Below are 14,417 nucleotides of genomic sequence, written 5' to 3'. Positions count from 1 at the left end.
TCAGCTAAATACAGTACTCTGAAAGAAAATATACAGTTCAAATACAAAAGTATACCTGTTCCGATGAACATAACATCATACTGGCCATCTTCTGCATCCACTCGGTCTACAACAATTTGTGTGAACTGATAATTTACATCTGTTTTGATCATTATTGGGCGATTATTAATAGGAAACACTGGGTTGTACATGGCTGGATGACTTCTTGCAAAGGTTATGACATCATCAGGAAGGTCCTTTGTGGAGTCAAATCCACCAAATGTTTTACTGGGACACTATTAGAAAAAGGAGAATATCTCTTAAATAAAATCTAATTAATAAGGTTATAGATTATAAAGACACTACTTCAATGTCTAAACTTGTAATCATTTCTTATTACTTCTACTTGAAATTGGCTGAATAATTAAGCATTAGCTATCACCAGCTCTTATATACTTAAATTAGTAGATGAATATATTTCTAAATAAATATTAATTTTCAATGTTAATTAATGTTTAGTTGCATCATCATTTCTCACAAAAACTTGAAATATATCTGAGGTATTCAGTGTTCGGGAGATGTCTGATGCCTCTGTTGTTTGCATCAGCCTGTTTTTCATTTCTATAATACATGTGTTACTCAATGGGTAAAGTATGCTATAATTAAATGCAACTAAAGATGTTTGGAGAAACAATGCTTATCTTGAGTCAGATATAACTGTTTTTAGTTGAGAATAACACCCAAATATTAATCACAACTAAAAAGCATATAAATTATTCTTTATTGTCTAACTCATAACATAAGCCTGAAAACATATTATTAATAATGTTAATAAAATAAATAATCCAGAGGTTTTATTTAGTGTCTACCATTGTATATGGCACAACAACTAACCAATCAGAATGGAGTCAGCATGGCTAAGATAAATACAAACTGGTACAAGAACATAGAAAGAATGCATGGTTTTGAACTGACTATATGCCAACTCTGGATAGAAATATTCTTCTTCTAAGTCAGTAAATAGATTTTAGGAAATCAAGGCTTATTGTCCCCTTTCTGTAATTCATTATGTAGAACAGTGTAGAGCACAGTATACCCACTTTTATGTATGCTGTCCTATGCTTCTGTAATGCTTAACATTTAATGGAAGTGCTTTAGAGATAAAATTTTGTGAGATGATACTTATCATACAAGATCAAAATATGAAATCAATCTATTGCCAATTACTTGACAAACTCATTAATAATTCATGAGTAATTAAATAATGTTTTCAAGTAAGAATATGGTATGTATGCATATGTCTGACATATACATGGGTTAGATATGATAAAAATAATATTGCCAACTTTCATATAAATTAGAAATTTATTTAAATATTGTTATAGAAATATCAAATATCCACATAAAAACCTATAAGAAGTATTGCAAAATTTAAAGTCTTTTAAGATTATTTATGGGTCTAGAAACTTTTTTCTTCTACTGTCTGTTTTTGAAATATAAAATATAATTTGTTTATAGGATTTTATTTATATTTTAACAATAGCATATACTTTAAATATTGCCTATATGACTACCAATGAGTAGTATTGTTGAAATGAGAGTTCAAGCTGTCACCTTTAATAAATTCATCACGTTCTCTTCTTCCTCTCCTGCATTAAGCAATGGGGCATAGTGCTTGCTGATGTAGTTTCTCATAACAGCGTTCAGTGAACAATAAATACTAGTTCATGGGAGCAAATACTGCCACCATTGCTTAAGAGTTTTATCATTGAAATGGGAAAAGTAATTGGCTGTTATGTCTATACTGTGTGTGTGTGTGTGTGTGTGTGTGTGTGTGTGTACACATGCATGTGTGGCTCACATATCTACTCTAGTATAACCTATCTCATAGACCCAAGTCCAGAATATAGTCATTTCCACATTTTAATTGCTATTATTGATTTTACATATATAATTTATATTCATTTTAAAAGGTATTTTCAGCAGAGAATTTAAAACATGGAGCTCTGTCAGCCATAGGAATAAAAAAATTTTCTACTCAGAAAAAGAGGACAATTTGTTACTAAGAGCTGGAATAAATATGTTGTGTTTTTATAAATCTCATTTGTTTTCTCATAACCAAAATATTCCATATAGTCATTTATCATTCTCAAATCCTATTGAAGATTTTCTTAGAGCATTATTAGCTAGGAACAAGTTTTGTAAAACATGAAACATTTAATTTTCTCATAAATAATATTAGAAATACAGAGAAAATGAGAGAGCTAAATGTCCGAGATCTAATAAAGTAATGAAAATATACTTTACTTGAATTCATCAGACTATTAAAACACTGAGGTGAAGTTAAAAGTAATAGTTACATTTCAAATGTAAGCCTTTTTTTATTGTGTAAGATTATTGTCCATAAATGTTATTTTGATTAGAAATGTTACTTCTAGTTGAGATTGACAAAAAAATAAAAATAAAAAAAAGATCTGGGCCAGGAGCTGCATGAACATAAGCATCGACACACAGGTTTAGTGGTGATTTGTTCACTAAACCCTTGAGAGGCACCAGGTTGTGGCATAACCTACTGTACGTAGTTATTCAGAAAGAGGAGGCAGAAGAAAAAGCCTTAGCAATTTAGTGAGAACAATTGAGAAGGTGGAGCCACTAGCCAAGTAGTTCAGTCAAACGAGTGTCAAGCCTTTTGGTGCCTGGGGATGAAAACTCCTGAATATTGGGATAAAAGTTACATAAAAATTTTAATCACATCTCCAAAAATCAAGTAAAAGATTCTTAGTGTTAGAATAACTAAGGGTTGTGATGGTCAAACGGACACACTAAATGGCAGAGTTCAATAAAGTAATGGGGTGGGGGAGCCATTAAGCCTCAAAAAGACACAAGAATTTCAGACTCAGCTTCATCTTAGAACTAGACTTAGCTCAGAGTTAACTGAGAGCTTGTCAGTTGGGTTTGGCTAGATCAGACTGGTTGATGGACATGCCTTGAGGCATAACTGGTTACTGATGGATGCGGGCTCAGCTTACTGTTGGCAATTCTGTTATAGTCAGGAGCTCCTGGGTGGGAGAAGTATACTAGTTTAGCAGAAGCTAGGGTGCTAGCCATTGAGAAGCTTTCTCCCACAGGTTCCTACTTCAAGCCCCCAACTTGACTTCCCGTAATAGTAGACTGTAACTTGCCATCTGAAACAAACCTTTTCTCTGTTCTCAACCCCCTGAAAAATGTGTTACTTCTGACTTGGTCCTTAGATTGACTGCCCTGTATTTCTATCCTATCAATCTGTTCCTTTTTATGTTTCATAAAATAATATTTTGATGCATGAGTTTCTTCATTTCTTTTGACACGGGTTCATTGGGATGTTATGGCTGCAAGTTCATTCCAAACACATGGAATGATGATATAGGTCTTAATACTGTTTCTCTGAGCAAAGCCTACTGTATAATCAGAATAAGCAGCATCCCAACTTCAGAGAGAGACAGCCTAAATACTTCCAAATAGATTCAGTGTTCTATGAAGACCATTTCCTCAGAAAAGAAAATGTATAGGCTGATTATTCAGGCTTTATTAAAGAATTAGAAACATCAAATTGCAATCAAAGAATTTAAATACTGACATGTATAATGAATATGACTTTACATGTAGAATTATAGGGAAAGTCATAGAATCCTAGTCTTGGTTCTATTAAAGTCATGTACTCTTTGTTCTATATTGTGTTAATGTTTATAGCTACAATTACTTGTTTTCTTTGTCAAAACCATATTCATTCCATATGTTAATTATTAAGGCTACTTACAGTTCCAGGCCGTGGATAAGGGACTCTTCCTTGGTAAGGCACCCACTGATAGTTGGGACCATCTCTATGAGCATATGGACCAAGGAACACCCGTCTTACATCGCTCATGCTGTACATACACACAGCAGATCCCTTAAAGATATTGCTAGAAGAGAGTAGAAACTGGTTTTCACATATAGTCAGTGGCGATGTGGTAGCTTACATGTACTTATTGTCATCTCAATGATCAAGTCAAATATGATTTCTTTGCAATCACAAATACTGTTTGGGATTAGTTTGATCTCATAGATGTATTACATCAATAGGTAAAGGAATAAATGATAATTTGTCCAAAGTGTGTGAAATGATACTTGGTATTCACTAAATATATATACATTCATATCAAATATAAACTATTAAAGATGAACAGGAAAGACATATGTAGGGGGAGGAGCTGATACTAAAATCTGGTTCCCTAATTGGTTCTTGATTTGGTCAATAAAGAAGGCAGAAGCCAATTATTGGGCGAAGGGTAAAGGTGGGACTTCTGGGTCCCAGGAGGAAAAAGGGGGAGGCAAGGACCGAGAGGCGTTTTGGAGTGATGCATTGGAAGGAGAAGAAAGCATCAGTCATGTAAGGCCTGGGACACCTAGGGCTTGCAGCCTCCACCTCAGTCAGGGACAGAGGAGGTTGGCAGGAAGGAGCTAGCTGATAGCTGTTAAGATTAGGGCTGGAGATTCAGTGCCCAGCAAGTGTGCTTTCGGGCTAGTTTTAAAATAGTAACAACGCAGTATAGTGTTTTCCATTTGTGGAGCAAAGGTGGGCAGAGAAAGAGAGCAGCCAGCGCGGCTTTCCCCGGGTTGGGTGGTAGTGAATGATCCTGAGCTAAGCCAGGAGGGGCTGGGGGAGCGATCTAAGCTCCCAGGAAAGGCTGGTCGTTGGCAGAGCTAAGCCAGGAGGAACAGAAAAGTCAGGAGTGGGACCAGTGGCAGCCAATTTCGGAGCTAGGCAGGGAGTGCAGGCCACGGTCCCTGCCAAAGGCAGGACTGTGTTTCTAAAGTTACAGGCAAGGGACATATATAGATGATCACCTCTGAATGAATATTTGGTTTTGATGTCATAAAGAAATAAAAACTAAAAACCCTTTAACCTTCAAGAATCGTTACTGAAGAAAGAAGACTATCATAGTAACAAGACTGTTTAAGAAGTCATTTTAAGAGCTAAAACTGATGCTCTATGTAGTTTATAATGACACATGGTAGGTCATATTATAGTATTTTAACCTCTCAAACCAATGAGGTACAAGTTTAAGTAACGAGCTGCATATCTGAAATCTGTGAGGAATTAAACATTATCTCTATACAACACTGAGCGTAGGTCTAAGATTGTAGATGAAAGTAGAGAATTAGGGTAGTTGTTCCTATCATTCCTTAAATCAAAAACAGGAAATTGAAATAACTTTAAGTGTGTCGTTGAGATGAAACTACTTTCCTTTTGTTTACATGAAACACAACTTATATACTGAATTTATATAAAAAATAACAGAGGTATGCATTCATAAGTCTTATTGTCACCTATAAGTCTTATTGAAATCACACATAAATCATGCCGTATAGGAGCAATGACTTCTTTAACTGTAAAACCTTCCCATGAGGCAACGCTGCATGACTGTAGCTGATGTTTGTTGTGCTCTGTCAACCACGTATCGTGTGTACATGGCTGAGTACTAACTGTCATAAATATGCATAAAATTTAGTATTTTCATCATAGAGTAAATAACAAGCTCTCACACGTTAGTTAATCCACCCCCTTTCAGTACAATTTAGTTGCAAAAGCCCCTTTTTATAGATGACTAAATATGACATATATATTTAGTCACCAGGAAGCTCTGAGGTTTGATGCGTGCGATTTAGAGACATTCATTACCAATAACCTATCTCAGTGGAAGGAGAGAAGAAATTATTTCACCATTTAAACTATAGCGAGGAACAGGTTGGTCTCTAAGCAGTAGCATGAGAATAAAATATGAAGTGGTTAGAAATTCAGATTCTTAGATCCAGCTCATTCTTATAGTGCCAGAAATGCTAGTTGGGATAAACAATATGAATTTCTACCATTTTTATTTTATGGAAAAAAATCTGTATAAATGATTTGTAGAAATGAGAAATTAAGTTTTAACACACTCTTAGTGATTCTCACATATGCTGCAAACTTGAGAAATGTTTGTTGCTCTAGGAAGTGGGAAAACAGAAAAACAGATTGGCACTTGCCACTCACTTCCCATAATCTTTACTGCAGTTATCTAGTTTTAACACCAAAGCTCATTAATATATGGGCAGAAGGAGATGCAAACAGATTTTGTATTATCGGTTTCTTCTTTTCCACTGTTAAATTTCTTAAGTAATGATGTCAGTGTGATTTATAATGTAATGTATAATGTAAACCAGATTTAGGTTCTACAATTAATCTTTCTCTTTAAACAGCCATAATTACCTCCAGTACTGAGTGGATTCAATATTATTTTAAATGGCCACAGTCACCTGTAATATTTCTGATTGGAATAAGTATTAATTTTATATTTTTTTTGCAATCTCTCATTGCATGTGCTTACTAATAGCCATGCCAACACATGTGTATTTCTTCCAAACACTCCAGATAGTTTGCTGCTGTTCATGCAGAATTGAAAGGACGATTTGCATGAGTCAGTTCTCTGTTTCTATTATGTAGGTTCTGGGCATCCAACTCTGGTCCTCAGCCTTGTTAGCAAGCAGCTTTACCTCAGGAGCCTCTTAGCAGCCTAACCCCAGTGATGATTTTTAAAAGTGAAGAATTAATTAAGTCAGTATCAGTGCATGTCTGCAGCAGGGATTCACAAAAACTCAAAAACAAACATGACGAAAAAAGCTACAGAGTGTGCAATTTACCTAAAACAATAATAAAAATCCATTTACCTTGATGTTGTGAACACTCCATAGACAATTGGATTTTTGAGATCTTTAGAGTTCATTAGGAATACATCCTCTGTTTGAAAACAAAATCTATTAGTTTATAGTTCTGATAAATGCTGAACATGTAGCTCATGCAGCAAACATCAGCCACTTACGCAATTCATCAAAATGCGTGTCAATGCCATTGGGACCTGGCACAGAGCAAATCAGGCGTGCTTTCAGGAATGTCGTCCATTTGTTCACTAGACTTCTGTGTCCTCCAAAGTCATTCTGAAACATAATAAAAGCCATTCCGTAGAGCAAGTGTGCACAGTAATGTCAATATGTCATTATTTTCTATTTCTTAACTTCAGACACATAAATGCAATCACTTTTTTCCAGTTTTGATTTTTTTTATTATTAAAGAGTGATCTTTCCTTGTAACCAAGAAGTTCCTCATTTTTCATTTTCAAATGTATCATAGCCATTCTAATTGACTGCATATAAATTATTATTCTATTGACTATATAAGCTTAACCTTATGACTTTTTCAAAAGCAATTAATGATAATATAATTTTCAATCATTTTAACATTTACATATCTGTCATTAAATTCTTTTACATCAGTGGAAAAGAAGTGAAATTGTAAATGTCCTCTTCCCTTTACCTCACCTTGCATATCTGACCGATCCTAGCGTGCGTGGCCTTTCCAGAATGTTCTCCATCTATTGCATTTTCTCGGAAGAAAAAATAGACTTTGTCATCTTCAGGGTTGTCACTCTCTGGGATGAGATGGGCACTGATGAATCTAGGATCTGAGAAAAACATCACATTTATTCATTTGTAATTTAATGAGTGATAATATTACATAGTATTCATTTTTACTTCTTTCTGACTCCTTTGTGACATTTTAAGAAAGTAATATTCCCTTGCTTAGCTCACTTTTTCAAGCTCATTTGGCCCGATGCCAATCCATTATGAATTATATCATAAATTATATTGATTTCAACATCAGATTTTTTTCAGAGTGTTAGGTATGGACTGCAAAAGCCACATAGCTGAAAATATGATAAAATCAAGGGTTATTTGTAAAGAAGTCAAAGAAAGGGAAAAATGACAAACGACGTAGAATCTACTAACAATAGCAGAAAGTATATCAACAATCTTCGGAGTTCCTTTTTAAAAAAGACTCTTGTAAATAACTAGGTTGGTCTGGCTGTATGACCTATAAACTAATATTATGTAATCATTTCAAGGTGTTACCATGCAGTTTGCTGTGTTCAACTCATAGAAAAAGGTTTTTAGAATACTGCAGACATCTAAATTACTATAGTAATTTTACGGTGTGAAGCTGGAGAGCTTCACACTGATGGTTACATACATACATACTGAGAAAATGTACAAACTAACTTTATCCATGTAAAAATCTATGTCATCCAGTCCTGATCTAAACCCTTAAATAATCACGATTATCATGTGTCCTATACTTGTGAAATGTTCTGAGTCTTGTCTGCTATAATATGCTGCAAGTGTGCTTCACAAAGCTATACACCTCTTCATTTCAGGCTGATTCTACAGACTCTGGAAGTATTGTAGAACACATGAGATGTTTCCTGTGAAGAAGAATAATGCAGTAATAATTGAAACACAGAATCACCTAGTGTTAGAAGTCTGAAAGACTCTTGAAATAGTAAGTTATTTTAAGATTAATTATTAATAAACTTGCTTTAGTGAATAAAATTTACTTGATCATATGCCTTCATATATCAACACACACATTCTGTATGAGGAATGGGAAGCAAAAAAAAATGTGATATAGTTAGCCTGCCTGTTATAGACCAGAAGTTACTACTAAACTGATCGGGTTCAACTCTGAGAAACGTGTGTGTGTGTGTGTGTTTAAATCTCATGTGCATAAACAATATAGAACAATTCTGAATCTAAAAGCTGTCTATTCAGTCATTTGTAACTTTTGTGTGGTCTTTCCCAAGTTGTTTTTCTTTCAGAATTCAGGTGGTTAATTCTTAAAGTGGTTTTACTTTAATTTGAAGTATTTAAAGTAACATCTTGTTTATCATAAATTGTTTATATTAAAACTATTTTAAACATAAGGTATGAACGTGTAATGTTAACATGTATGTAATTAGCACTAGTATGATGCTGAAGGAAGTCTTACACTAAGCCTGGAAATTGCATTCTAAGGCAGATACAGGGGAATGTAAAAATTGTATTGCTCTGCTTTCATACTAGAGAAACTGAGGAAGAAGTTGGTCAAATGTCACCTTCCAATCTAACATCTTTTGTTAAATTTCTTCTTGTAGAAAATAATTTTGAATTTAAGCTTCAGCAAAGTCCATGTTTGTTAGACCACAATTAACTTAATACATTTGAGAGGGGAAGTACAATAATTTATAGTACATCCTCCCACGACCAAGCATCAACATAAGAACACAAAGCATTATAGTTACAATTCGTCTTTTATTATTTTGTCATTTTATGTTTTTTAAAAAGAATACATTGTGTTTTCAACTTGATAGTCAAATAAATTTTTCATGCATCTCTTACCATTTGTATTTTTATTTTACTAAATACTTTCTATGTATCTACTCTTTATTTTGTTTATAGAAGATCATAGGATACTAAGACGAGTATTTCCTGTTCCCATGATGGCCACTGACACCAACTATCAAATAGGAAAATATTCTAATTCTTAAGTTGCACAAGAAAGAGCCAAAGTAAGAGATTAGAAAGACAATATAGAAATGGTTCTTAATTTTTTTTTCCTCAGAAATTAGGATGTGAGTAACAAAGGGTGTCTCACAAAGAAGGCAAGCATGTACAAGATGACAGAAATGACAGAGAACATTGCGTCCACAGAGAAGGAAAAGTGGTCAGAGATGTTGACAGAAAGTTAAGATTTAAGAGATGAAGTTCTATTCAGGGATGAGTAAATCCTCCCAGCAGTGGGAAGAAGAAACAACAACATATTTTTAATACAACAGCATTCTTATGTTGCTATGTGGAAGGATTGCCACTCTGATTGCTTCAAAGAATAAAATAAGAAAGAGGGTGCAAGTGAGAAAAGAAAAGGCACAGTAAGGCAAGAAGGAAAGCTGGCAGACCAAGAAGAGGCAGTGGAGACACAGCCCAGAAGCTGGATTGCTCTTTTCTCCTTTCTACCCTTAACTGAATGGATCTTCCAGTTTTCCTTCCACTACTCCGGGATCTTAATCTGCTTACATTATTCTTTCCCTTTGGGCTTCTATTCTCTTAAAGTCTCATGTGTTGTTAGTGGAGCACACCCTCCTTGCTTTCTCCCCACATCTACATTGTGCACTCCACGGTTCGGGTTAAAATTTCTCCTCAGTTCTTCATTTCAGACTTGCTGGATCTGGCTTGGAAGATCCTGCTGCACTTTCCCTTCAAAGCTGCCTCACTGTTACACTTCTCATTTTGGTTGGTGCTATCTCAAGTGCCTTTATGAATAGTCATTTTACCTCAGTAGTCTCTACTTCCCACAAAACTCCCCTCTGCCTCCTAAATCCCTAAAATTTTTCTCTACTGTTTCACTACACAATAGCCTTACTTTTGCTGATGCAGTCATGTTCTCATTACTATATAAAAGTGTTTTCTGCACAAATCTAATGGCTTTACTATACAATCTGTTTCCTCTTGCCACCTATGCAATATTACAGGCCTAAGTGCAAACCCACTGATAGTGTATATTCCATATAGCAAACTCCTGGTACCACAGATATGGCAGAGTGGTCATGGTAAGCAAAGATGACACAAAGACAAATGTCACACTGAGACACTGATAATTACAGCTGAATGCGGTCAGTATATATCCTTGAGCTAGGTCAAAATTTTGACTGTACGTGATCTACCACAAGAAACAAGTGTTAAAAAAGCTGCCAGTTACATTAGTCATAATGTACCTAAGGGAGAAAGGAAACTAGGAGAATGAATGTTAGCACAACCTAAGCTCCGCATCTCTTTCCCTCAGAATGGATCATGCTTTCCTTAGTCTAGTGTTTCTTCAATGAACCCGTTTACTATCTAAGACACACTTTACCAGTTGCTTTCCCAGCTGTGTTGTTCACATAAAAAGACATTTTCTCCTGCCCATTTCTTAGCATTGCATTCTTCTACAGAATTCTTATTTTTATAGTCATCATAGACACTTGTTTGGTATCTCCCTCTGGTTAGTTTCTGCATATAAAAGAGTTTCCTCTCAGCTACTGCATTTCCCCCAGAGCTCTGTCCAGGAGCTATGCCTTTGTTTCTTCTCTTTTGGAATACACATTTAATGTATTTTCTATGCTTTCTGCCTCACCTTCTGAAATTGTTGTACCTTCTTGTACCTCTTAGTATGTGTGGTGGTTTGAAGAAGAATGGCCCCTAGAGGTTTACATATCTGTATTCTTAGTCACCAGGGAGTAGAACTATTTAAAAGGATTAAAAGGATTAGGAGGTATACTCTTGTTGGAGGAAATATATCACTGGGGGTGGAAGCCCATAGTCTCTTTCTATGCCTAGAGATAAGGATGCAGTTCTCAGCTATTGCCCCAGCATCAGCCTGCATGCTGCCATGATTCCTGCTATGATTACAATGGACCAAACCTCTGGAACTGTAACATGGGAAAATGCTTTCTTGTATAATAGTTGCCATAATTATGATGTCTCTCCACAGCAATAGAGTAGTGACCAACACTGTATGCAAACCCATTCTCTGTCACCTGGTGCATATACCACAGCTAGAATATATAAAATTCTATTTTTCTTTTTTAATTGTTCTTATTTTTTTTCTTTGTGGATGAATATTGTTTGAAAAACAATATATAATTAAAAAACAAATGATTTGGTGAATGGATGAGTAAGTCTGTAAATAAACTAATCTCAATTAAAAGAAGGAATAGCATTTCCTTTCTTTGTTGAATTACATTTGAATTGAATTACCTATTTACTTCATGTGCCTGTCTACATATGTGTAGGAACAATCACCCATGCCATACTAGGAGAGGTCCAACCTGTAGGACTTGTTTCCCATGTTTAACCACAACAGGGTCCCATGGATGTTGCTCTGAGTGTCAGGCTTAGTGGCAGATACCTTTACTTGTAGAGCCATTTTGATGACCCAAAGGTGACTACCAAGGCAGATCTTGAGCTCATGATATTCCTACCTCTGCTTCTTTTGCACAGCCTAAGAGCAGGTGCCACCACAGTTGTCTTTCTTTTTTGACATGGTTTGCTTAAGCTACTTTGATGGCACAAACTCATTATAGACTCAGAAACATTTAGGATTCTGGGTAGAAAAGTAATTAGACATGCTTCTTTAACTGAAACTACTTTGAAAAGTTATTGCACAATGATGAGTTTTCAAAATGTTCTCTGAAAGTCTGAATGCTCTTTGAAGCTAGGAACAGCTTTTCTTCTTTGATCTTATCCTTCTACATTAAATAATTAATGAAGTAAAATTAATTTTCTGTTTGTCATTGTTTTCAAAATTAGATTTCATCAATAAGATTAAAATAACCTAAAACATGTCCATCTGTTTAATGAGCTAAAAACAACACATATTTTACAGGCCAAAGATTCCCACTGTCCCGAGGATCAGCAAGCAGTTCAACAACTTGCCTTGCCACCAAATCCTCCAAGGCAAAAGTTTACCACAATCCTTCCAATGGGCCAGCTTTACAACTTTGTGAATTCTCCTTAGGAGCCTAAGATTTTTCCTAGCATTCAAAAAGAAAGCTACTTGTCTGTCCAGCTACTTATAGAAGGGAGCACAAAAATGAAACAAACAAACAAACAAACAAGAAACATCCACCTAGTTGGAATCCTTTTTGAGTCTGTGTCCTGTAAACTACTAGAGCCAAAAGAAAAACGTTGATTTCCATTTCTCAGATAGGAATTCTTGTGTCACTGCTCCACCAAATCCATTCCAACTGAGAAACATAAATAAAAAGAACTCTTACTAACATAAAGCTATAGCTTCACTAGCTACTTTCATGTTGAAATGTTCTTTACTCTGTGAAGTTTGCCAAATCCCAGGTGATAAGGTTCAAGGAAATTAGTCACCTCACACACTTTGGACTAATTTCTTGGGATATGGAGCAGGAAGTTGATGATAATGTGCATTGAAACCTAAACATCAAACGTAGATGCCAAGATCCATTCAAACAAGATCAAAGGGCATGGATCTCACCAGCATAAAGCTTCACTATAAATACCATGAAAGGTTAACATAATTGGAAAGCATTCTCTAATTTGGGTAGCTTAAAAGGCACGCCTCTGGCAAAGGGACTTTGTTTTTACAGATACTGTGGTACCTTTTGCAATGCCGTGGGCACATAGTAAAAGCTAAATAAATAATCTTATTTATTAATCTTGGGCCAATGCTGTTATGTGAAGCATGGAATCTTTAGTCTCGTTAATGGCAATAAATCCAGGGTACATACAACACTGTTTTCTCTTCGTCTTTATCTCCTTCACCACCCCCTTGACATTCTTCTGTGTCTCAGCCCACAGATGGCGGTTCTTGCAAAACTCACGTTTGGCACCACCTGCCACTTGTAACAGTACCACTCTGTTGAAATATTTTTAGCAGCTGCAAATTAAGCTGTCCTTCAGGTGCAATCTCACACTTAATGAAAAATGACGACTTGGCACAGGCCACGTGCTGTGTTACTTTTATGATTCATTTGAAAGCTTTACCTTATTTAAATAAAGAGCCATGTTGCTGCTCTCAGCATTAGAATCAATTTGAATATGAAGTTCGCCCATATTTGGGCCAGAATTTGGCTGGATTTTTTTCCCTCCACCCACAGGTTCCACCAGCTAGGGCAATGATAGAATTGTTTTTTTTTTCTGAAAATGAATTAATTGTATAAAATTTTAATCAGAGACTCAGAGTATCTGTGCATTTTAAAGAGAGTTATTGGTTATTTTCTAAGATATAATTTTAATATAATTCTTTGGTATAAAAAGGATGGAATCAGTGATTTTCATCTGTTTCACACAAGTACAGAAAGGCCTAGTGAATGTTCCATCCAGACACAGAGAGTGGTAGTGAAGCGACATGAGTGGTTTCTGAGCAGGGAAGCAGGAACATGGCATGCCTGCAGACAAACCAACAAACAACAAACAATCCAAGTCACACAGTTCTCTTAATGGCGGTCCATCTAAAAAAGGAAAAATGAGGGAATGACTGCTGAGAAATGTTTCTGACTCATATAATATGACTCAGCTTGTCTTAAAATTTTAAATGGGATCCTATTGACACTAAGACAATGTGCAGTTTTGTGGTAGGAGTTAAACAAAATCAGATAGAAAACGTTTTGTTTTTAACCCACTAAATATTAAACGTTGAATGAGATCAAATAGAGCCACGCATGGTGGTTTGCCTTAAAATACCAACATTTCAGAAGCTGGGGATTCTGAGTTCAGGGCTATTAGCGGCTACATGCCACAGTCCAGTCTGAATGGAAACCCTGCTCTCCAAGTACAAAATGCAACCTAATGTCAACTAGCCTGAGTTTACTGTCAGAAAGTAGCTATCTCCAAGGAATGTTTGGATATTTTAAAAAGGGAGAATGCAGTTCTACCTATGCCTGTCTAAAGCATTCCACAGGCTTTCAAAGCTGCTAGTGGCTATTAATTTATAGCACTGTTTATAAAACTCAGTGATATCCTATAAAGTATAAATGTTTAAAAGTTAATGGTAGCATAAACTT

General features: G+C 35.5%; 1 protein-coding gene across 4 annotated transcripts in view; it reads right to left on the bottom strand.

The window, feature by feature from the left end:
* Positions 1-14,417, bottom strand: part of Sema3a (semaphorin 3A) — a 447,300-nt gene that overhangs the window by 37,847 nt on the left and 395,036 nt on the right. For all 4 annotated transcript variants that reach the window (XR_013103905.1, XM_076913127.1, XM_034519468.2 and 1 more), the window contains 5 exons: positions 7,354-7,496; positions 6,858-6,972; positions 6,706-6,775; positions 3,776-3,920; positions 56-275 (listed from right to left, as the gene is read on the bottom strand). Coding sequence is in view for 3 of the 4 variants with exons in the window: in XM_076913127.1 (XP_076769242.1) it covers positions 56-275; positions 3,776-3,920; positions 6,706-6,775; positions 6,858-6,972; positions 7,354-7,496 (693 nt within the window). In the remaining variant the exon portion in view is untranslated. The remainder of the gene's footprint in view (positions 1-55; positions 276-3,775; positions 3,921-6,705; positions 6,776-6,857; positions 6,973-7,353; positions 7,497-14,417) is intronic.

This window comes from Arvicanthis niloticus, chromosome 15 (assembly GCF_011762505.2).
Source record: "Arvicanthis niloticus isolate mArvNil1 chromosome 15, mArvNil1.pat.X, whole genome shotgun sequence".
Lineage (NCBI taxonomy): Eukaryota > Metazoa > Chordata > Mammalia > Rodentia > Muridae > Arvicanthis > Arvicanthis niloticus.
This window is presented reverse-complemented; position numbering and strand designations above follow the sequence as displayed.